At 46.2% G+C, this 25,203-nt stretch overlaps 1 protein-coding gene across 2 annotated transcripts in view; it reads right to left on the reverse strand.

The window, feature by feature from the left end:
* The window catches only part of ATR (ATR checkpoint kinase), a 566,179-nt gene that overhangs the window by 268,089 nt on the left and 272,887 nt on the right, over nucleotides 1-25,203 (reverse strand). For both annotated transcript variants that reach the window (XM_086943714.1, XM_086943713.1), the window contains exons 27-28: nucleotides 21,737-21,944; nucleotides 12,778-12,956 (exon numbers count right to left, since the gene is read on the reverse strand). In XM_086943714.1, the coding sequence (XP_086799840.1) occupies nucleotides 12,778-12,956; nucleotides 21,737-21,944 (387 nt within the window). The remainder of the gene's footprint in view (nucleotides 1-12,777; nucleotides 12,957-21,736; nucleotides 21,945-25,203) is intronic.

The raw sequence follows: 25,203 nt of genomic DNA on the forward strand, positions 1-25,203 counted from the left end.
TTTCACTGGAGATTTATTCTCAGAGATTGTTTAATCCAAGTTTAAAACATAAATGTGAACAAATGGAGTGTGGGGATTAGCTTGTGGTCCTAAAATAAAGCCAACATGCTTCATGCCCAATTAGGCTTGAACGGGTCTGTGGCAACTCATCAGGACTTTAAGTTGAATACCCTAATTACTTCATCTGTTCTAGCGTTATGGTGCCCAATAGTGTGCACATTTCACATCCAGGGGTTTTTACTCTTACATAGGAGTTCTTGGTGCCCGTGTGACCTATATAGGTCAGAGTATGAGGGCACCTGTCATGAAGAGGGCCTCTCTCAGCTGGGGTCCAAGGAAGATGAGGACGAATGGTGGTGTGTCCCACCTCATGTAAAACTCCTTCTGTTTTCACAGCCTCTAAATGCGGAAGCTTGGATGGGAGAATAGGACACCTGGGAAGACAACGTTCCAGACAGCTTTCAATGTGGCTTCCTTAAGCAGAGTCGATAACTCTCGAGCCCCGCCCCAAAAAACGCTATCATCACCCACGTGGGTGGAAGCCAGGTCCTTATAGGAGCTTCGGAAAAGGAAGGAGGAGGAAAGGACGCCACAGCAGAGACGGAAGACGAACCACCAGGGAACGGGTTAGAAGAGAATCAACCCCAGCCTTCCGGAGGAGACGCCGGAGAAGAAAGCCAGTAGGCCGAAGAACCAGCGAGCCACCCACCACACTCCTGGAGAAGCGTGGCTTACTCAGGTACGCGTGCGTCTCCAAGGGCTGTTCAGGAGGTGAGAGGCTGGAGGCGCGGACGGGGAAGACACCAGTAGTCCCTAGTACTGTCGCACATACAACCCTCTCCCGCTCTCAGTAACACAGCACATAGTGGTGGATTGCGCTAAGTTTGGTGATCCCTCACTTTCCTTCCCCAATTTAAAAGACGGGTAGTGTGACGGAAACACTTACCTTTGGTCTTTTTTGTTTCTTCGTGGGATAATGACCTGTTATCAAGAGTCCTGAGCTGAACAAAGATTAACCGACCAGGAGAACAAGGTCCCCTATTAACCCCACAAGGACAATTAAAGGCCAGTTAAAGACGAGAAACCAAAAATAAAGTGGCTTTGAAGTAAAAGTAGGCTTTTGTACGCCTCACAGCCCCTTCAAGTATCCTGGAGCCACTTCTTATTAGGAAAAGCTTTTGCTTTTTGTAGAGAGGAGTGGTGAAATCCTACCCGCTTCTGAGATCCCTGCTGCTTTAAGCAGCCGCTCTGTTTTTCACTACTTTACTATCCCTGGGCAGCTGCGAGTTCCGTCTGCCTTAGGGGCGGCACACTATCAGTAATATGGCACTTTTTCACTTTTTGGGCTCATTGCACCAATATGAAGGTGTGCCTTGACGCAAAGAGTGTGCCTATTTGTAATACAGCCCCAGATGTGCATGGATTATGCTCATGTGACCCTTGGGTTAAAGGGTCTCTTAATGCTAACGCTTATATCCGAGGAGTGTTGTTGGAATAAACATGCAAGCACCTCTGTGGCCACTATTACGAAACACAATTTCCCAAAATGTTCTAGAAATAGAGCTAAGCTTTAGGAACAACAAGCACGTTGCAACTCAATCCCAGTTTCAGTGGCAGCAGGAAACTCATTCCAGCACATTTACCTTTGCATTTAAATTCCAGTAGCAAAAGATTTCATACAAGGATGGGTAAAGGTAAGTATCTGTATTGAAAACTTGAGTAGCAGGAGCGTTATAGAAAATGGTAAATAAAGAAATAAAAAGATGATATAAAAATATGATCTCCTCAAAGACCGTCTAAAAATAAATTAAAAATAGACATGAATAGACAACCAGGCACTGTGTGGAAAATATGAAATCATTTGAAAACTACTTATTATTGTACCATTTCAAGAGCTCCATCAACATCAACAAAAACAAGCACTGGCATAGCCAATACGTCTCGCCTTTGGGACCTTATAAGTGTTTAGCCATGCAACAGTTGATGTTGTTGCACAAGGATATTGTGCTGCATAACTAAATACTTATAAGGTCCCAAAAGTGAGACATAGTGGTTATGTCAATGCTTGTTTCATGATTACTGCCAATGTCTTATGTTCCTTTCTACACATACAATTCATCATTCTACATGTGTGGTCTAAATCCATGTATTTATTCTTTTTACAAACGTTGTCCTTGCAATAAATGTGCTTTAATTATACGTCACAACCAATCATACCTAGTTGGACACTGTAGCTTAACTTCGCATCAATGCTCGGCACTGCCCCGGCACACATTCATTTACATATGCTTTAATAACAGGCACAATTTATAGCAAGGTGTTTGTGAGAGTTGATAGCTTGGTGGGTTGGAGTGGGGATGATAGCATGGATAATTCAGGGTGGCAGCTGAGTTTGAAGCACGGATGAAGCTGGTGCAGAATGACATTCGCATCTTGGATGGTGTAGAGCTGGATGTTTGCAGGATGGGGGTTGCGTTGGTGAATGTGGCGCTGGTGGGAGGGTGTATGGTTCGGACCTGGAGTGCGGCAAGATAATAGTGAGGGTTGGTGGCTGGGGGAGGATGGTAGAGCGGTAGGGTGGTGAGTCTGAAGATCGTGGCGAGTAGGAGGGGTCTTTTGAATGGTTGTGGGGTGGGAATAGTGTGTTGGTGGTGGGTGTGGAGAAACGTGGGTGGGTTATAATGTTTTTTTCCCTGTGTGTTCTGTCTTGGAGCTCAACTTCCCTCATTGTGTGCCAGTGTCAAGTGGCTCAGCGCTGTCATGTGGCCACATATATATTGCTGGTTTATGGGCGGTTGTATCCCGGGGGCAACACTGGGGCACCGGGGGGGCAGCGCAGGTCATTGTCACATCCCCTGGCTCTGTTCTTGTGTTTTGGCTGTTGCTCCACAGATGCGACATCTCCCTACACGCCCACAGTCAGCAACGTTTCAATAGTGGGGAGGAGAAGGGAGGGAGGGAGTGAAAGGAACTGTTGCATTTGGTTTCACCAAAACAAGGAAGGATGACGCATTAGGAGCTGTGGTCGGGGGCAGAGTCTGTAGCTCTTGACGCAAGGCGCTAACAATTGGGGAGGTCAAAGGACAACTGAGTGGGGTCAACGAGAGTTTTGTTACTGTGTAAAAAGGGGAACCTCTTGAGGCCACGACGGAGTCTTCGAAATACCTGTGCCATGAGAAAGGGTGTATTGGCCAGTAGGCGCTGAGTAGCCACCTAAATGAATGCGGAGGACACCCACAACCTTTTTTAATTAACGGAAATTACCTTTACCCTGTTGCATTTATAACTAGAAATAATAGTTTGAAAAGCAGGAGGCAGCTCTCATCCTTCGTTTAAAAAAAAACTTTAAGAAATAGAACGTTTAAATGCACTTTCAACTGTAAACGCTTTTTCACGTGCACAGAAGTCCGGCCTGTGACATTCACATGCAAAACAGGGCGACGGGTTCTAATAAAAAGCCATCCTGAAAGGACAGTGGGCAGAATCAGGAAAGGCGGACTGAGTTTTCGGCCAGGAACTGCATTTCTGGCTGCAAACACAATCCCGTAAATGTCTGGGTGTTTTGAAACGCTTTCAAGCACTTGTGCTTGTGCTGGCTGTGAGAAGTTGGCCCGATATGCAGCGTTCGCTATTCTAGCGACCACTATGTATCGTTCCAAACGACCCTTATGGAGATTGGTTGTAAGTCAACCTTAGACCAGCTATCCTAGTAGCGTGGATACGAGCAGTCTTCGGGCTAAACTCTAGAGGGCGTGTTAAGCCAGCTGTAATACCATCACATACCCCTTGAACACCAAGTGAAAGGACACCACACAAGTGTTATGAAAATAAACAGTATATTTATTAGAATCACAACAGCCCTGTACTCTTTATGAGGACAGGGTACTAAGCACAGAACAAAAGCTCTTAGAAAATACTTCAAGTGCCCAATTAGAACAAGTGCCCGAGGGCACGGAAAGTTTAGTGGTCTCGGGCGGACCCGATAAGGCAAGTGGGAAGCGAGGGACTCGGGACCCTAGAGTAAGGAGGCTATGCAGGCACCGAAATGCCGAAGTTACCTAGCCTCGAGGGCTGCGGCTGCACAAGTCTTACAGGCGTCGGGGGTCTTCGCTGACGAGCCATGAGCCGGAAGAAAAGGAGTTGCTGGCCGGCGACCAGTGATGAATAGTTCGTAGAGATCCAAGCCTGGATCAGTGATCGTTGATACCTGAAAGCAGAGGGGACCAAGTTCGTACTACTAGCCAGTAGTCAGAGGGTACCAGGAAGGCACCGGATGGCCGTCACCTCGACTAGGTGAGTGGGCGACGCTAGGCTCTGCAGTCTCACGGACCAGGAGGCGTTGTCGGCGACCAGGATGGAGGTGCGAGCTGTCCCACGAAGGTTGATGCTATCGGCGTCGCTGGGCCCAGGATTGGGGCAACAAGCCTTGGCAGATTTCAGGGCCACGTGGTGGGCCTAAAATGGCGTCTTGAGTGGACCAGGAGGGTCCGGGGTGCTCCTCTCGAAAAAGGGAGCAAGGGCCGATCTGGAGCAACCAGACCAGCAGCGTTGGTTGTCGGACGTCGTCAAAGAAGGGCACAAACCAGCGGCTAGTGACCAGACCACGTCCTGAGCAGCGAGCAGAAGGGCCCCACGCAGATCGTGGAGATGCTGGGAGACTGCACTTCGGTGCTGGAGCTACTCAGGGTCGGGGCTTCTCGGACCCCAGAGCACTCACCAGAGAATTGCTTCGATGGTCGTGCTGATTAAGAAAGCGTGCAGGTTTTGATGATGGCCGGTCCCTCGAGGTCTCGTCGCACCCACAGATCTCAGCTGAGCTGACGACGTGGGTAGAGGTCAGAGGTGCCAGGGAAGCCGGTTCTTGTCGAGCTGGGCCGTCGGATCCTTGAGGAAGGACTTGCAGCAAACCGCAGAGTTCTTAGCTGGTGCCTGCGGATGCAGGGTGACTACTCCTTAGCCACAAGGGAGAAATCTTGAGAAGAGTCTCGAAGTCCTTTCGTAGAAAGTATTCTTGATTCAAAGATGATCTGATTTGGAAGGGTCCCCGCTCCGGCCTTTATCCTAAAGAAAGGGGTGGGTACATGACTAGGTCCTGCCCTAAGGGTGGGACCAGGAAGGGGGGTAGTTACACCCCTCTCCCCCTGCTGGACTTTCCCCAGGTCAGGGGCTGCGCCCCTGGAACTGGTTCTAGCCGGCAGATGCGTAGTGAGCACCGGGGTGCCACTCCGCAGTCACCTTCTTGCAAAGCCCTACCTACCCAGAATACACAAACCCTGTCTGGGACGGTGCGAACACCGCCCTTGACAGGAAACCCTTTGTCCAAGCTCTCCTCGCTGGAAGGGCTCCCAGCAGCAGGAGGTCAGACTCGTGTCTGTGGTGGCAGCATCCATTTTGTGGAGCTGAGGCTTCAGTTAACTTTAACCGGGGTTCACAGTTACGTACATGTCGTGTCCCTCTAGAAGGGCGGAATGCTAACCTCGTCGCCAGAATTGGTGAGGGGGCAGCAGCCCGATTCGTATGACACCTTACTCGACATGTCTTGATAACGCGATACCGAAGTTACCGATATGATACGCGTTATCATGGAACAGCCCTTGGGTCTTGGTTCCGCAAGCTGCAACCGGACTCGGCTCGTGCCAGAGCCCAATTCACACGGTTCCATGCACTCTGCCTTCAGGATTGTCAAGGCCTGCCATAGGAGTGACTGAGAGGAACTCGGGTGTCCATTTTAAGGTTAGGTATAGGGATACTACACCTACAGCAACGGGCGAGTACGCCACGTGGCCCCAGCTGTCGTGCAGCCAGTTGTGTCAGATTTAGATGGCCATCCAGGGGTGGCATAATACATGCTTCAGCCCCTGGTAGGCCCTGGGTACACCGATGCCCTGAGTTACAGGGTCTGACAGGGTGGCCCAGTTCCAATTGGGTAATGCACCTTAGGTACACATATCAATTTAGCGAGAGAACAGCTAGGCTGTGGGTCTGATTGACAGGCCCACAGCCCGAGAAAGTCGTAAACCAGTGAAACAAAAGCAAAAAGTCTGGGTGATCATAGGATTGCAGACCCTACTCTCCTACACTGGCATCGACCTTGCGGGAGCGAGCAGCGGCGCGTGGGCCATCTGTTTGCAATTAGCATGGCCGTCCGTGCTGCTGCTCGCTCCCACAAGGTAGATGCCGGTACAAACACGAGTGCTTGAAAAGAGCTGACCAATTTCTAAAGGTCATCTCCTAGAGCAGCGCATGCGCGCTGCCTAGGCGAGACCTAAAAAAGGAGACATTGCAGCTGGAAATTTTATAGCTTCGATTTCATAGAAGTTAGGGCTGCAACTCTGCTAACAATGCTAAATTCACAGTATGCTATGGAAGGTCATGACTGATGTCTGGAAAATAGCATGCAAATCTATAGGAAAAGCAGTGGTAGAGTTGGAGACCATTTTGGTGTGGCAACAAGTCCTGGGCACACGTTGGAAGTAATATTTCAAAGTGTCAATGCACAGATATATGGTGTTCAATATGGAAGAATTGAAAAGATCGACACCAGTAATTTCTTATAGTACGTTCGTATTTATAAAGTAAGTCACAAAAGAGCACTAGCCTATAGCAGCAGGTAGCGATGACTCAGGGTAAAAAAAAAAAAAAGTAATTAATTGAAAGTCTTAAGAGCCCCCTTCTCCTTAAACATGTCATGGCTGAGCCAAATGCGTATTAATCAAACATCTTAAGCCCTACCCTGAGTCGTTTTCGATCGAGACTGATACATAAACAAGCACTGGCGTTGCCAATAGGTCTCGCAGTAGGAAGGTTTGAGCTATTGGTTTTCTAAATCACATTTTATTTTTTTGTTTTGTGATTTACAATGCCCATACTTTTAACTTTTCGCATTAGGAAAGTTTGAGCGATTCGTATTGTATTGTATTGTAAATGACACTGTAAATGACACTTTTTTAATTTATGTGTTGGTTTTGAAAATAGCAAAATTAATAGCTTTGTCAGTTACAATGTCAATAGTCTTAACTTTCGCAAATGTGACACCTATAGCATTTGTAATGCAATGTGTGTTGTATTTACGTGACTTAGATGTATTGATATTACAAATAACAATGGCTTTTAATTTTGTAAATAATTAATACTTAAATAAAAGTTATTGTAATTTATAATGGCAATAGCTTAAACATTTGTAAATACATTTTTTGAAGATTATGTTCAGTGTATTTTATTGCGACGAAAATCCAAGAACATTGCATTTGCACCTACACACACATATGTGTTGTAGCACTGAGTGGTGTGAGGGTGTGAGGGTGAGGGGGTGTGAGGGTGAGTGGGTGTGTGAGTGTGTGAGGGTGAGTGTGTGAGGGTGAGTGAGGGGGTGTGAGGGTGAGTGTGTGAGGGTGAGGATGTGAGGATGTGAGGCTGAGTGAGGCTGCATGTATCATAATAACTAACTATAATGTGTAAAATTACCAGCACCAAACTATATAATTGGAACATGTCTTAAAACGGACTAAATGGCTGGTACCACTGCAACCATGCAGCTTTCGCATCACTAATGACATAGCTATAATCATAGGAAAATAGAGCAACTCTTCTTCACCTGTTTGTCTTCTTTAAATGTATGAGCGTTGAATTGATAGCTACTAGGAAAGCGTACGCATTCATTGGTTCCAACTACAGGGCATTCTGAGAAGATAATGTCTAGTGATTACTTGCACCCTGGAATACATGTATTAGGTCTCTATTACCATGCTTCTTTAATCAAGCATGATGGTGGGGTTTGGTTCTAATATAGATTAATACCCTGTGAGCACTGACATGTATTAACTGAACCTAAAAAAAGCAATTGGGACTGAATATCATTGAAGAAACAACTCCTGAGATAGACTGAAAAGTATTTGTTCCTATTTTTGGATACATGCAGCCTTTTAGAATATCTAGAATGGCAATAAACTCTGAGGTTGGTACAACCTTTCATTTGAATGAATAATCTTTGGTAAGCAAGCAAAATGATATAGGACCCGATATTCTGACTCTAAACTAGAATGGAATAGCGCGCACATGTGCAATGAAAATGCAACATATTTTTATTTTTGGCCGATTCATGTAATAAGATAAAAATCCCTTTTTTCAGTATTTGTTTAAACTCCATGTATTTCGGGATTTCAATGAACTTTTGGGCCAATAGAACAATATCGCCACGAGTTTGTGCACACGTTTCCTTTCTCGTATCTAGTAAATGTGATCTTTCCAATATGGCGAACATTGTTTATAGACGTAGACTGTTCATCATGGGTCCTACTACTCTGTCTAGGACGTACAACGTGAGCTCGAGATGGCGGTCATGTGAACTGCAACCACAGCTAGATAATGGCGTCCTAAAAGCCAAAAGGGTATTGTCGGAGGACTGGCAGTGGAGACAGCACACTTGGAGCATCTTGTGACGAGTAAGTGTTAATGGCCGTACAAAAGAAGGGAGAATGCCAGTAGCAGGAGGGATTGTTATACAAATATCTGTCCGATTACGCTATGCTTTTCGAACCTTTTTTTCACATTGATATTGGTGGCATGGAAAGAAAGCGCATTGCGGTTTGAGCATGGAAAGACGACAACACCCAACAGTGGCGGCATAGGCACGAGCTGTGGGGCTAAGTTTGGTCGGCCTCGATGTGTGGTGGCATGGAAAGAAAGCGCATTGCGGTTTGAGCATGGCAAGACGACAACACCCGACAGTGGCAGCATAGGCACGAGTTGTGGGGCTAAGTTTGGTCGGCCTCGATGTGTGTATTTCAAAAAGCTCTGCACTGGGGCATGCTTATAATCGATACTAGACACAGCAAAAAACAAGAAATTTAAAAAAAGGGTGTTGGGTTGGAGGATGTGTGTAAATAAAGCACGACCCTTTGAACAAGGTGTGAGAAGTTGGCCTGATATATAGTGCTCACTATTCTAGTGATCACTGTGTATCATACCAAACGACCCTTATTGATGATTGGTTGTAAGTCAACCTTCTAGACCAGCTATCCTAGTAGCATGGACAAGAGCAGTCTTTAGGCTAAACTCTAGAGGGCGTGTTAAGCCAGCTGTTATATCATCACATATACCCCTTGAACACCAAGTGAAAGGACTCCACACAAGTTGTTATGAAAATAAAGGATATTTATTTATAACAAGTCTACCCTGAACTCTTATGAGTCAGGTAGCTAAGCACACAACAAAACTCTTACGAAAATACTTTAAGTCGCACAATTTACACAAATGCCCGCGGGGCACGAAAAACCATATACACTAAAAGTGGAATGCGAAATACTAGCAGGTAAGTAACAAGATCCAGAGGCTTCAGGATCGCTAGGACTACACTACTGAACCCTAAGGTTAGGAGCAGGAGGCCTAGGGAGATCGGGTGCAGAGTGTGCACTCTCACGCGGGATGCGGGACAAAGTCTATGGAGGCTAGTGTTTCTTAAGTTACTGTTATCGGACGAATCCGACTAGGTAGACTAAAAACGAAAAAGGATCTGGACACTTGGATAGTGAACCTGCGTTTGAGCACCGAAATGCTCGGGTTACCTAGCCCAGGGGCTGCGGCTGCATAGGGTTCAAAAGACGTCGGGAATCCTCGTTGTAGTCTATGGAGCCTGAAAGAAGAAGTTGCTGGCAGGCAACCAGTGAAGATGTTCGATATGATCCAAGCCTGGATCGGTGATGGAGACGACCTGAAAGCAGAGGGGACTCAGTTCTTAATCACCAGCCAGTGATTAGGTGGGCACCAGGATGGCACCAGATGAAGTCACCTCGACCAGGTGAGTGGGCGACGCTGGACTCTGCTGTCCCTCGGACCAGGAGGCGTTGTCGGCGACCAGGCTGGAGGTGCGAGCTGTCCCACGCAGGGGTCTGCTGTCGGCGATGCTGGACCCAGGATTGGGGCAACAAACCTTGGCAAAGTCAAGCCCACGCGGTGGAGTCAAGATGGCGTCTGGAGTGGACCAGGAGGGTCCGGGGTGCTCCTCTTTTGGAAGGAAGCAAGGGCCAGTCTGGAGCAACCAGACCAGCGGTGAAATCGTCGTGGTACGTCGTCAGGAGGGCCACTAGCCAGCAGGCAAGTGACCGGACAACGCGGTGAGCAGCAAAGAGCAGAAGGGCCCCACGCAGATCTCGTGGATGCTGGGGGGCTGGACTTCGGTGCAGGAGCTGCTCAGGGTTAGGGCTTCTCAAACCCCAAAGCACTCACTCGAGGATCCCTCGGCGGTCGTGCTGGTTAAGCGTCATGCAGTTTTGAAGATGGCCGGTCCCTCAGGTCTCGTCACACCCACGAATCTCAGCTGGGCTGATGATGCAGGTAGAGGTCAGAGATGCCAGGGAATCCGGGTCTCGTCGAGCTGGGCAGTCTTGATCCGGAGGATGGACTTACAGCAAACCGCGATGCTTAGATGGTGCCTGCGGGTGCAGGGTGGCTACTCCTTAGCCACAAGGGAGAGTCTTCAGAAAAAGTCAAGAGTTCCTTTCGTGGAAAGTAGTTCAAGATTCAGAATTATCTAATTTGGGAAGGGGGCCCGCTCCTACCTTTATTCTAAGAAAAGGGGCTGGCACGCGACTAGGTCCTGCCCATGGGTGGGACCAGGAGGGGGGTGGTTACACCCCTCTCCCTTGTCCGGACTTTCCCCAGCTCAGGGGCTGGTGTGTCCCTGGAACTGGTTCAAGCCGGCATATGCACAGTGAGCACCGGGGTGCCACTTGCAGTCACCTTCCTCTCAGCCCTGCCTACCTGGGATACACAAAACCCTGTCTGGGATGGTGCTAGCACCGCCCCTGACAGGAAACCCTTTGTCCAAGCACTCCTCGCTGGAAGGACTCCCAGCAGCAGGAGGTCAGACTTGTGTCTGTGGTGGCAGCATCCATTTTGTGATGATGAGGCTCGAGTTAGCTTTAATCGGGGTTCACAGTTACATACATGTCGTGTCCCTCTAGAAGGGTGGAATGCTAACCCCGTCGCCAGAATTGGCGAGGGGTTAGTATTCCGATTCGTATGACAACTTACTCGACATGTTTTGATAAAGCGATACCAAAGATAGCAAATAACCGCGAGGATTATAATGCACTTAAGAGTATATGGTACGCGTTATCATGGAACAGCTATTAGGACTTGGTTCCGCAAGCTGCAAACGGGCTCAGCTCATGCCAGAGCACCATCTCACATAATTCCAAGCAATCTGCCTTCAGGATTGATAAGGGCTGCCATAGGAGTGACTGATCGGAATATATGTGTCCATTTTAGGGTTAGATATAGAAATACTATATCTAAAGCAAAGGGTGATTACACCACCTTGCCCCAGCTGTCGTGCAGCCAGTTGTGTCAGATTTGGATGGCCAGCCAGGGGTGGCATAATACATGCTGCAGCCCCTGGTAGTCCCTGGGTACACCTATGCCCTGGGTACCTAAGGTACACTGTACAGGGACTGATAAGGTGACTCAGTATCCAATTAGATATGTACCTAAGGTACATGGAATCCATTTTACAGAGAGAGCAGTAGGCCTGGGGCCCTGAATAGCAGGGTCCCAGGTAAACTAAGTCGAAAAACCAGCAAAACACCAGGCAAAAAGTTGGGGGTAACCATAGTCAGATATCCACCTTCCTACACAAGAGAGAGAGCAACACGAGTGGTGGGGGAAAAGCACGAGGGAGACAGCAACACAGGAAGAAGTACACGAAGGAGACAGCAACACATGGCAGAGAAGATGAGCGGTCGGGAAACTGAAAGTATGGCCAAACAGCCATGATTAATTAGGGGAGGAGAAGCTGCAGAGCGCACGCTGGGCGAAGCCCTTTGATGTGCTGTGCGGCCGTAAAAAAAATGCAATTAGGAGGGAAGGAGGCTGATGCTCGTGCTTGTTTGGTCACGTGATTCACGTGAACTTAAAGAAAACCGCACAAACAAAACCCTTTGTTTCACAAGCATTTTAAGGACATGAATTCTCGCTCCGCTCAATGCGCTTGCGCGCATTGATAGGTCGCGAGACCTAAAAAAAATATATATATATATATATATATATATATATATATATATATATATATATATATATATATATCACCAACAACCTCTCCTGAAGGAAAGAAGTGAGCCGCACACATCGCGGTTAGTTTTCAAGTTTTATTTTGTTTCTTCAGCGCTCCAATTGTCCTAATGTATTTCAGCCCCACTTAGGCCTTCATCAGAGGAGGAGCACGGCCAACATTACGAAGCTGTGATTGAGCTATCAGGTGCCAAGTAACTGCTCATTTAAGTATCCATAGTTACCCTCCAGTGGGTGTTGCAATACCTTGCAATGCCGAGCCTTCTGGTACCTGTAGTGCAAGCCAGCCTCTTAGTAATATCCCTTAGGTGGGCGATGTTAAATTCTGCCAAATTTCTTCATTTCCGCAATTCCCTCGCAAACCATTTTCGTGTTTGCTCGAGTCCGAACCTGGGAACAGTCCCTGGCGGCAGCCGCTGCTCTTATACCTTTCGGCGGAATTAATATATTTATACTAAATGTCCCTAGCAGTTCACTCCAGAAGCTTAAGAAAACATATTGAATTTAGTAAATGACTTATGCCAACTACTTAAATTTAGAATGAAGCAGCACCTTTCAAACTTGAACTTACCACCACAGTCTCCCTAAGTATAATGAATTCCCGTGCAACAAATTCTCAATATTTGGTCTCCTGAAGAAGGAGACTGCACAACACTGACACAGGCTGGTAAAAAATATTTTTATGTTCTGTGAAAAATGCCTGCTCGTTACCTGGAGGATGCCTAGGTGCTCCTGGATGTTTTGTTTCTTCTCTGTGATGTACGACTCAAAGTGCATTACAGCCCTTGTGTAAGCTTTAGAGCGAAAGGAGGCAACAGCCAAGGTGTCCTGAGGAATAAGGTCCAGAAAACGGGTCACATTCTGATACTCACCCAAATCTTCGTTCGACACTACATCAATAAGAACAGAAAAAACAAGATTAGTCAATGAACTCTTCAGTGATTTAAACTGTGTTAAAACATTGCGGTCATCAGTGTTTAATTTGGTTAAAAAAAATAATAAGTACCAGGGCCCTCGTCAGGAGGCCTCTGCAACTTGCACCACTCTTTGCCCCTGCCATGCTGCCAATGACAATAACAACACATCTACTAACCATCACAATCCGACCAGTGTGACAATTCGGACTATTTCTGGCCCCAAAAGCTAGGAGAATGGTTTGGGCGGCAGGTGATAGTCAAGTGAAATGTATATATACAACGCCACCTTGTTGCAGACTATCACAAGCACCGGTGTTGACATTTAAGTGCCGGTGCAAAACCCCGGAAACCACTGGCTCAAATTAAGAACTGGCGGTCACACATTAAAAGCAAGATTAAGACATTGGTTAATGGATACAAAACAAGCATTTACAATGCAATAGGTCTCACAGCATTAAAGTTTGAGTTATTGGCATTGTGTATGACAATGCGGTGCATAACATTTTTAGCAAACTGTGAATTGGTGAGCAGTGAGAGTGTGTGCAAGAGTATGCTGTTTTTGAAAGCAGTGTGGTAGAGAGTGCAGGAATTTGGGTGACCTGAGCAATGTGGATGATGCACCTCACGCACCGGGCTGCCGCAGTTATCATTCACACAGCTCTGATGATGCACCTTAGGCACGGGCTCACAGCTATTATTCACACAGCTCTGATGATGCACCTCACGCACGGAGCTGACCCAGTTATTATTCACACAGCTCTGATGATGCACCTTAGGCACGGGCTCACAGCTGTTATTATTCACACAGCTCTGATAATGCACCTCACTCACCAAGCTGATGCAGTTATTATTTACACAGCTATGATGCACCTTAGGCACGGGTTCACAGCTGTTATTATTCACACCGCTCTGATGATGCACCTCACGCACGGGGCTGACGCAGTTATCATTCACACAGCTCTGATGATGCACCTTAGGCACGGGCTCACAGCTGTTATTATTCACACAGCTCTGATGATGCATCTCAGGCACGGGGCTGACGCAGTTATTATTTACACAGCTCTGATGCACCTTAGGCACGGGCTCACAGCTGTGATTATTCACACAGCTATGATGATGCACCTCACACACGGGGCGGACGCAGTTATTATTTACACAGCTCTGATGCACCTTAGGCACGGGCTCACAGCTGTTATTATTCACACAGCTCTGATGATGCACCTTAGGCACGGGCTCACAGCTGTTACGGTGCTTCCTTCTTTTTACTGGGGGCAACCTGGGTGGATAAATGCAGTGAAGTTTCTCAATGTAAAGACTTTGCTGCCTCAGCTGCATGTTTAAGTCTAAGCTCGGGACTAAGCTCGGGAGAGGATCCATGCAGTACAGGCCGGACCACGCTTCACTCTCACGGGCTCTCTTCCACCTGTTGCCCCGCTGCAGGAGCCCTCGGGAAGCATCACACGGGTCGTGAGGAGAGTTCAGCCCACAACGTACAAAGTGTTCAGCAGTCGGAAAAAGATGTCCCCCTATCAGGCTGTTCTGGGGCCAAACCAGTAATAACAAGCAACTTCTTCGGGTAAAGTTCGCGCTATACAAATTTAAATTACATAAATAACATTAACAATAAAAAAAATCGCTATTGTAAAAAAAAGGTAAAACTCATACCAGATATGCGACCCCAGGGCAAGAGAGCGGAATGAGCGGAAGCAGGAATAGACGTGCGTGTGCACTGCCGAAACCTGCCATAGGGCGGGACTTCCGTTTCTGCTGGAAGCGCGGGCATACGGAGTGCCCGGCCAGAGGAGCAGTGGTGACGCGGGGCTCCCATGCCCGAGGGAGAGCCCCGCGGTGGCGGCTGAAGTCCGGAGTGAGGTGAGTGGGGCTTAGTTGAAGTGGGGGGGTGGCGGAGGGGGGGTGTCTCTGTGCGCTGGTGTGTGTGTGTGTGTGCGCTTGTGTGTGTGTGTGTGTGTGTGTGTGCGTGCGCGCTCTTGTGTGTGTGCGGCGGGGGGGTGTCTCTGTGCGCTCGTGTGTATGCGTGCGTGTATGTGTATGTCTCTGCGTGTGTGCAAAGAAAATGAAAGCTGGCAACACTGTCGCTCTAACCGCGCACTCCCAGAGCCATCTGGACAGCAGTAAAAACGAAACTTAAACAAAGTGAAAGCACTGTCTCTCTAAGCACGCATTGGAAGGGAACCATAAGCTGCTCAATGGAACGCGCGTTCGCGTGCGCGTGGCTCGCTCAATTCCGACTCAATCACATGCGCGTGGCCAGTCTTGTCTCCTGGAAAGCAGAGTCGCTAACAATAGGTCTCTGGCGAGGCCGCGCTTCGCGCGGTTAACGCCAAGAGACCTAAAAAGGAAAATGCTACTTACGAGTTTGCATCTGTCCTTGGCATGTAGAGCTGCAGAGTCGTACACTATGCATTAGATCGCCACCTGGTGTTGGGCTCGGATGATTGCAGGTTGTTGTCTTCTTGGAGAAGTCTTTGTAGTCACGATATAGGGGACTCCTCCCTTGGACAATACTGCGCATGGGCATCGGCTCCATCCTTAGATTGTTTTTCGCCATGATGGGAAATGATGGAGTTAGTATAAGTGAAGAGAAAAAAAGGATGTCCATGCGTGTACATCTAAGTAAGATGAGAACTGGAATGGATACAAGTCAGGGGAGGCGGGAGGGCGTGTACGACTTTGCAGCTCTACATGCCAAGAACAGATGCATACTGGTAAGTAGCATTTTCCGTTCGAGGCATATGAGCTGCAGATCGTACACTATACATCGATTGTGCAGCAGTGTCTCCCCTAGCGGTGGTCGCTTGTATTCATTGCAGTAGTCTGAAATAGTGTTCTAAGGACAGCCTGGCCTACTGCAGCTTACTGCTTGGCTTGCACATCAACACAATAGTGTTTGGTGAAGGTGTGTGGTGTAGACCATGTTGCTGCCTTGCATATGTCCTCTAATGGTATATTTCCTAAGAAAAAAATCATAGAGGCTCCTTGTTTGCGAGTGGAGTGTGCTCTAGGAGGAACTGTTACTGTACTTTTAGCTTTTTGATAGCATATTTGTATACACTTTACAATCCACCTGGCAATCCCACCTTTAGAGATAGGGTTGCCTTTGTGTGGAGGAAAGAAAGATACAAACAATTGTTTTATCTTTCTAAAGGATTTAGTTATATCTATGTAGTATAGCAGAGCTCTTTTAACATCTAATGTGTGTAAGGCCCTTTCTGCTACAGAGTCTGGGTTTTGGAAGAACACAGGTAACTCTACAGATTGGTTTAGGTGAAAAGGTGTGATAACCTTTGGAAGAAATTTTGGATTAGACCTAAGAACCACTTTATTAGGGTGTATTTGAAAAAATGGTTCTTGTATAGTGAAAGCTTGTATTCCACTTACTGTTCTGAGAGAGGTGATGGCAACAAGGAAAGCAGTTTTCCATGTTAGAAATTGCAGTTCACATTTATGTAGAGGCTCAAAACGGTGTCTAATGAGTCTCGTAAGGACAAGATTCAGGTTCCATACTGGAGAAGGTGGCAACCTGGGAGGGATTATTCTTTTTAATCCTTCCATAAATGCTTTGATTGCAGGTACCTTAAAAAGAGACAGGTGTTGCCTGTTTTGTAAATAGGCTGCAACTGCTGCAAGTTGTAGGCGTCTGGAAGAGTATGCCAAATTAGACCTTTGTGGATGTAAAAGGTAACAAATTATATTTTGGATGGAAGCATCCAGTGGATCAATGTGGTTATTTTTGCAATATATTGCAAATCTTTTCCATTTGGCGGCATAACACGCTCTAGTAGTGGGTTTCCTAGCCTCTTTAATGACATTCATACAGTCTGGTGGTAGGTTAAGATAACCAAACTCTAAGACTTCAGGAGCCAGATCGCCATATTCAGTTGGTTTGGGTCTGGGTGTCTGATTTCTCCATGGTTCTGTGTCAACAGCGAGGTTGTGAGCTGTAACTTTTGATGTGGAACCAGAGAGAGATCTAGTACTGTGGTGAACCACGGTTGGCGTGCCCATGTGGGAGCTACTAGTATGAGCTTGAGAGACTGTTGTTTGAGCTTGCACACTACTAGTGGAATGAGGGGGAGAGGCAGAAAAGCGTACGCAAATCTGCCTGACCAGTTCATCCATAGCGGGCCGTGGGTGTGGGAACCTGGCGGCGAAGGTTGGGCATTTTGCATTTTCGTGGGTGGCAAACAGGTCTATGTGTGGATGCCCCCACCGTTGGAAGAATGGCTGAAGAACTTGTGGATGTAGTTCCCATTCGTGAATCTGTTGGGACTGCCGACTTAACAGATCCGCTATCGGATTGTGAACTCCTGGAAGGAGAAATGTTTTGAGGAATGGCCCATTTCCAAATGTTCTGTGCGAGCTGGGACAGTTGCAGAGAGTGTGCACCCCCCTGTTTTTGTATATAGTACATTGCTGTCATATTGTCCGTCCGGATTAAGACAGCTTTGTTCTGTACTTGAAGTTGAAAAGTTATAAGTGCTAAGAATATCGCTAGCAGCTCTAGATGGTTGATATGGAACAGTTTTTGTTGGTTGTTCCATTGACCTTGAGTAGTATGGTGTAAGAGATGGGCTCCCCATCCTGTGAGGGATGCGTCTGTTGTGAGCACTATTTGTGGAACATGCTCGAGGAACGGCCGTCCTCTTGTCAAGTTTTTGATGTTCCACCATTGCAGAGAGCGATGCGTACAGCTGTCTACCAACACCAGGTCTGTGAGCTGACCTTGAGCCTGATTCCACTGTTGTGTCAGACATTCTTGTAATGGACGCATTTTCAGTCTTGCATGTGGTACTATGAAGATGCAAGATGCCATCATGCCTATTAATCTCATGAACACTCTTGCTTGGAGAGACGGTTGGTGTTGAAAAGTGGAGACTTAGGGCCAGATGTAGGTATCCTACCGGTCGGAAACGGCCGAAAATACCGATTTTCAGCCGTTTCCAACCGGTATTTGGATATTGAGATGTAGGGGCATGTTAAATTACAGAATCGGTAATTTTACCGAATTTGTAATTTTTCCGATTCTGTAAAATACCGAATTGGTAAAATTACTGATTCTGTAATTCAACTTGTAGGTAGCACTGTAATCAGGTCTAGCGTTGAAAGGAAATCGCCTTGTTGCAGTAGTGGGAGCACTTGTTGCAGAGTGATCATTTGAAAATGATCTGATTGTAGGTAATGGTTGAGGGGCCTGAGGTTGAGAATTGGTCTTAGTGTCCCGTCCTTTTTGAGAATTAGAAAATACAGAGAGTAAACCCCTGTTCCTTGTTCCTCTAATAGGACTAGTTGAATAGCATCTTATTGTAGAAGTGCTAGAACTTCTTGTTGAAGCAGAGTCAGGTGATCTGTAGACATAGGATGCTACCTGGTTGGTATGTTTTGGGGGGTTGCTGTAAGTTCTAGGCAGTAGCCATGATGGATAATCTGTCTCACCCACCTGTCTGTTGTGATGGAGTTCCAGACAGGTGGGAACTGTGTTAATCTGCCCCCCACAGGAGTGGAATGCTGTCGGGGGAGCAGAGGGAAGTCACTGTTTAGTTGTGGAAGAGGAGCGATTGTTGTTGTTACCGCAACCTCTTCCCTTGTTATTATTGCCTCTGTATCCTCCTCTAAAATACCCTTTGTTAGAGGATGTTTGTGTTTGCGTCTTGAAAGATGTTGTTGTATCTGCTCCAGTTTGTTTGGAGCTTCCTCTATAAAAGGAGCGACGAAAAGAACCTCTAGTCTGTGTGGACTGTAGAGCTCCCACAGACTTTGCAGTGTCTGTGTCTTTTTTAATTTTCTCTAGTGTAGTTTCTACTTCTGGGCCAAATATTTGGTTTTGATTAAAAGGCTGGTTTAAAATTGTGGTTTGCACCTCTTGTTTGAACCCTGAAATGCGCAACCATGCATGTCCTCTGAGTATGACACCAGAATTTACGGCTCTAGCTGCTGTGTCTGCGACATCTAGTGCACATTTTATTGAGGCATTTGAAATTAATTTGCCTTCTTGTATGAGCTCTGTTGTCTGATCTTTATATTGATCTGGGAGGTGTTGTAGTAGTGTCTCTAATTGGTCGTAATGAGCTCTGTCATAACTTGAGAGAAGGGCTTGTGTATTTGCTATGCGCAATATATTTGTAGCTTGTGCAGCTATTCTTTTACCTGACACATCAATAACTTTGGATTCTTTGTCAGGTGGGGGCGTTTCACCAGAAGTCTGTGAATTGGCCCTTTTTCTTGCATTGGACACTACTCAAGAGTCTAGTGGAGGATGTCCTTTAATATAGGTTGGATCAGAGGGTGCAGGCCTATATTTCTTTTCTATTCTTGGATTTAGTACCCTACTGCGTACAGGACCTTTGAATATCTCTGGAGAATGCTTAATGACTCCTTTAATCATGGGAAGAATTTGAGTAGATCTGTGTGATGGCTCAAATGTATCTAACATAAAATCTTCCTCAATGTCTTCAGAATGCATTGTGACTTTGTGGTAGAGAGCAGCTCTGTTTAAGAGGTTATTAAAACCAATGCTGTCTTCTGGAGGAGAAGGTTTTGACGGGTATAACTGTGGATCAGGGACATCAGGCACATTGTGTGGTTGAAAAATATAGACATACTCATCTATAGGATATGTATTTGGGTCTATATGTGGATCCTCTCCACCACCTAAGTCATACTCCCCATCAGTTTGTGGTGAATGTGATGATGCAGGAGAAGGGACAGGAGAGATTTGAGGTGATATGTAAGGAGGGACAGGAGAGGAAGAAGATACAGGAGATGGAGGGTGCATAGGAGAAGTTGCACAGTCCTTCTTTTTGGCAGGAACCACAGGTGAAGGTGGTGTTTCTGCTGGTCTCTTTTTATGAGGTATAGCACCTACATGTCCAATCTTTGGGTTTATGTAGATCTTCCTTTGTTTAGGATCTGGTTTAAACAGTTCTTCTTCCTCTACAACCTTCTTCGGCGTCGATTTTTTCGGTTCCGACAGAGGTTGTTTTGGGCGTTTTGCCTTGGGAGGAGTTACAGCGTCCTGTGGCAAAGTTCTCGTTGCCGAAGGTGTTGTTTTCGGCTTGGCAGGCGTGTCCGAGGACTTAGGAACCTCTGAATCAGGCTTTGTGGGTTTTGGCACTGAAGCGGCAGTCTTCGGAGTGGAAGCTGGCCTCGTCGGCTTTGTGGCGTCGGACGCTGGCTTTCCCGCTCTAGTTTTGGTAGTCGACGGCTTCGGAGACGGAGCTTCTTTCGGTGCCTGTACCTCTTTAGGCTTCGGTGTCGAAGGATCTTTCGCTTTCGGTGCCGAAGGGTCTTTTGGCCTCGGTGTCGCAGGATCTTTGGGCTTCGGTACGGATGGAGGTGGTGGAATCGGCACGTGTGGTTTGCTCGGTGCTGAAGCACCTAAAGGCGTAGTTGTTTTCCTCGGAGACGAGCTCGAAGGCTGGGTTGTAGGAGGAAGTACTTGGTCTCGACTGGGCCCCTTGGGCGGAGTGCTGACCTTTGCCTTTGGCTTAGGCAGTGTTTGTGGTGCAAGGGCAGGAGTACTCACGGGTTGACGTGATGGAATCGAGTCATCTGAGTCTTCTGCCTCTGATATGATCTGGAGATGATCAGGCGAATCCTCTTCTGGAACGAGCGGAACCACGTCATCGAAGATATTCTCAGGTGGTGGGGCTTATCCCCTCATCTCGTGTCGACGGGCCCTCCGATCCCAGATGGTCTTTTTCGATCGGAAGGGTGTACAAGCTGTGCAGGTCGACTCGTCGTGATCTGGCTATAGACAGAGGTTGCAGACCTCGTGATGATCGCTATGTGGAAATTTTGCTCGATATACCAGGCATTTTCCATGTGGTGTAGGCCGCACAGCGTAGATAGGCCCTACGGCCAGCGTCGATGAACCGGAATCGAGTTGATGGCATCGAAAGTTGTATATTCAATGTCGATATTAGTTGTAGGAAGTTTTTGCGCTTCGAAGTTGCTGAAAATGCTTTTCTAGCCGGAGCGGAGAAACTTTCATCCGAACCAAGTAGCGGAAAAAAAGAATCTAAAGATGGAGCCGATGCCCATGCGCAGTATTGTCCAAGGGAGGAGTCACCTATATCGTGACTACAAAGACTTCTCCAAGAAGACAACAACCTGCAATCATCCGAGCCTAAGACCAGGTGGCGATCTAATGCATAGGTGTACGATCTGCAGCTCATATGCCTCAAACACATATGTTCTCATTAACTTCATTAACTGTCTGTGACCACCTATGCTTGTGACCACCTATGCCTTTGACCTGTGGTCATATTTGCACCACTTCAACTTTTCTCAATGAGTCTACACTCCAACTTTAGCCCACCTTTACCAATTTGTGGTTCAGACTGCCCAGTCATCAAGATCCCACTAAAAAGAACCATGTTTACAGTTAGAAAAATCATTGACTTAGTCTAATCTTCCATAATCTTCATTAGAGTTCCACTGAAACCCCCTTAAACTTTTGTGGGACTGACGGACTCTAATAGTGGTATTATTTTTTTTTGTTACATTAACTGCATTTTTGAATCAGCACCTAGCGCATGGCCTGAGATGCCCAAGGGAGAACAATTGGTACCAAAAAGAAGGCCCTTAAATTTCTTCTTTGTGCAAGTAAGTTGGCATAGTGTGCTGCGCGAGCACAGGTAAAGTCTGAAAACTCTCTTCTACTTGTCTTCTGAAGATGGTTTCCCATATCATGTTACCATCTTTACCCAACAGTTTGGAAAATTGTCACTCACCTCTGTGATCAACTTTTTCTCTGGCAGATTTGTTTGGAGGTTTTTCGGCATTGAGTGCCTGGAACTTGTGCCTTGACCACTGAGTCAGATGGTCAAGCATAGAGAAGACAGTCTGGGTGCTAAGCTGACTCAGGTCAGATGCATTATCTTGCAGTCGTCTAATCCATGGGTCGTCATGTTTCAAAACAGCCATGATCTCGACATACACCTTTAAAGACAGAAACACTCTTTACTTTTCCTACAGGGAGGCAAGAAGGATAATGGACACAAAACTCTGCTGTGACAATTGGGGTCAAAAGTAAAGGGTGAACTATAATTAGTACAGAAAAATAGTGAAAACAAATATAATAAAAGCATAAATCATAAATCATGTTAGGAGAAAAGAAAAGCTTGCACTCGCCATGTGGTGCATGAATTATTTCTTGGGATTTGTACTTGACATTGTTGAGTGGATGCTACATCACTTCCCAAAGGGGACTACAAAGAAAGGCTTATGAATGAAGTGAACTACCTAAAAATTCTTAGCAGAGGCCAATTCATGTAGCAACACTGGAAACTGCTTTTTATGGGTATAAACCGCAGAGGGTGCAGCCCATAATCAAGACATAAATGCCTCCACATTTCCGATTTGTAACCAGTACACCCATTGCAATTCACAGACGTTGTGTAAGATTCTGGGTTGGAGAAACAGGTCAAGGTTTGTGCAGACACAGATTGGAAGATTATTGAATGATAATGCAGGGTGACTACAGCATTATCTTTTCCTCACTTTAGTAAACCACTCTTTCTTACGCCAAAGCATGGGGGACAGTTCCAAGAATTAACCTAGAGAACAAGGCTGCGCTAGTAAATGATGTTAGAGGGATTCACGCACTGGGGTCATATTTTGGGAAAGTCATGCATGGTGACTTAGAATAAGCACAAATGCCTCTGGTGAAGCCGCAACCCAAAGCTTGTAATCAATTGTGATGCATAATTCTTGTAAAACAGCAACAAACGGCTTGAACAGCTAATGCCCTACAACTGGTTCCTTACATGTCCTTTATGCTTCCATCCTTTCCCCAGAGAGAAATCAACTTATCAAAATGATGATTCAGTGACTGGTTAGGGTATGCCAATTGTGATTATGCTTTTCTTGGTTTAAAAGGTTTCATATGATAAAGGGTTTACAGGTTCCCTTGTCCTACGATGAAATCAGAAGTCACGTAGGCTGTGGTAAATGGGTGTTGGGCACATCTTTAGATTAAAAAACTGACACATTCTATACACTATGAAAGCAATTCCATCAACAAGGTGACTCGCTGACCTACGACACCTTAGCATGTTGGTTCCTACAGACCTGCACAAGCATGGTGCCCTAACACGCATCACAGGCGGACTTTCAATCTGCTGTAACAGGGTCTGGCAGGGATTACCAGTATCCACAATTTATAGGGTGCTTAGAGTCACTTTCCAGATCCTTGTCAGAATCCAGCAAATCAAGTCTCGAATCTCTAAGGAGGATTTCTGCCATTCCTAGTGGGACTTTTGACTACCATGAACAGTGCTTAATTTTTAGCTTTCAGTTATGACTTAATCTAAGAGTTCTCCAGTTGGGAACAGGAGTACAATTTAGGAGTTAGTGTCATACTCGCTCATTCTGGCGTCATCCTATACACATTCACAGGAAGAAAAGCTATATCTTGATTGGACTGACTGTCACTGCATATGGCCAGGTCTAAACTGGGGTGGCATGGTGAGCAAAAGAATGATGGATTTAACCCAGATGTCTTGACTGGGGATGAATGTTTTGATTTGTTCTACATTCCTTCCATCAACTGTGTGTCTTTTGCTTTCTCGCCCTAAGCGCGCCGGGTATACCCAGAAAAGGGCCCCGGGCTCACTGTGCCACTGGATTCAAGCTATCCTGGCTGATGAGGGGTGAAACCCCGAAACCGGTCCTAGGATGCTTGTTTCTGGTCCAGGGAGGACCTGGCTTGGCAGTTCGGGCTGGACTGTTCCCATAAGGCACAGGGTCACGTCTGATTTGCATATGGCGAGGTCTAAACTGGGGTGGCATGGTGAGCAAAAGAATGATGGATTTAACCCAGATGTCATGACTGAGGATGAATGTTTTGACTTGTTCTGCATTCCATCCATCAATTGTGTGTTTTTTTGCGGTCACTGGCATGCAGTTTTCCATTTAAACACTATATAACATTTTTATTTTTCAATTTAAAATGCTTCTTTCAGGTATGTTTCAGGATTCAACGCATGCACATATATTCCACATTTTTATGAACTCAGTTAGAATCCAGTAATAGAGTAGATAAACATTTTCTAAGAGGTAAAGGGCTGAGGACTTTAAAATGTCAATTACCAAATGCAGACAGTCAATTGACAAATCTGTAGATTGAATTTTAATCATAAATTGTACATCCCTGGATATAAAGTCTTTTGAAAATGGTACATAGGCTACTACTAGGGCAGAACTTTTGGGAAATTATATTACTTAACCTGAAAGATCTCCAGCTGTGGGCTCGTTCAGACATAAGTTTAATGTAGAATAAACATGGGATGCAGAACAAATACCTGAGAATGGCAACTATTGTTATAAATCTCTATAACATAACTTGAGCATCCTCGCTACTCATCAGGCCATACACTATGGTGAACACTTTTTTAATTAGACATTACACTTTTGCATCACTATGTGAAACGGGCTATATGAAGACTGAAAGGAAGCAGAGGGGTAATAGAGTAGAAGGTCAGACCTAGAACTCTCAATTCATGCCCTACGCCCCTACCTACAAGGCGAAACTCCCTGGTTTGCCATAAGCTAAGACACCGATGGCCAGCCCATCGCCCTATGTCACTCCCAGAAATTGTAAAAGTAGCTCTATAGAATACTCAGAATAAGCTAGAATGGGATGCCCACCAAGCGCAAGACCACGCTACCAACAGTGCTCTCATTTCTCCCAGAGCGACTGGGGTCATGTCCTTCGGCTACTATTAGCATACTACTCTTGCTCTTTTTCATACAGCAGTTCCATCACCTTGGTAAACATTCTCTACATTTATTCCAGATGTGACTTCAATTGGACTGAAGATGGAACAAAGAGAACCCCTCAGAAAGGCAGCCCTTCTTCAAAAGGTCAATCTGCAAGCCAGTCATTACTATTATTTCAAATGTGCAGTTTTTAAATGAGGAGAGCTCCTCCAACATACATTTGGTTGTCACTGCCTGGCCTCAAAAGCATACTGTTGCCAGTTGTAACTTCAAGCATCTGCTCTCCATTCAACGCTTGGCAAGAAAAATGCTCTAATGTCTTCTGTACATCTATCTCTGCTGCCTCTTTTGCCCATGTATTCCCAGTCATTTATACAAGTCATTTGTACAGGGCCTTCACAGACTGGAGTACCATTCTTTCACAAGACTATGAATATACTACACTTTTGGGGTAAACCACACTTAGTTACACAAGAAG

This window comes from Lissotriton vulgaris, chromosome 11, assembly GCF_964263255.1.
Source record: "Lissotriton vulgaris chromosome 11, aLisVul1.2, whole genome shotgun sequence".
Lineage (NCBI taxonomy): Eukaryota > Metazoa > Chordata > Amphibia > Caudata > Salamandridae > Lissotriton > Lissotriton vulgaris.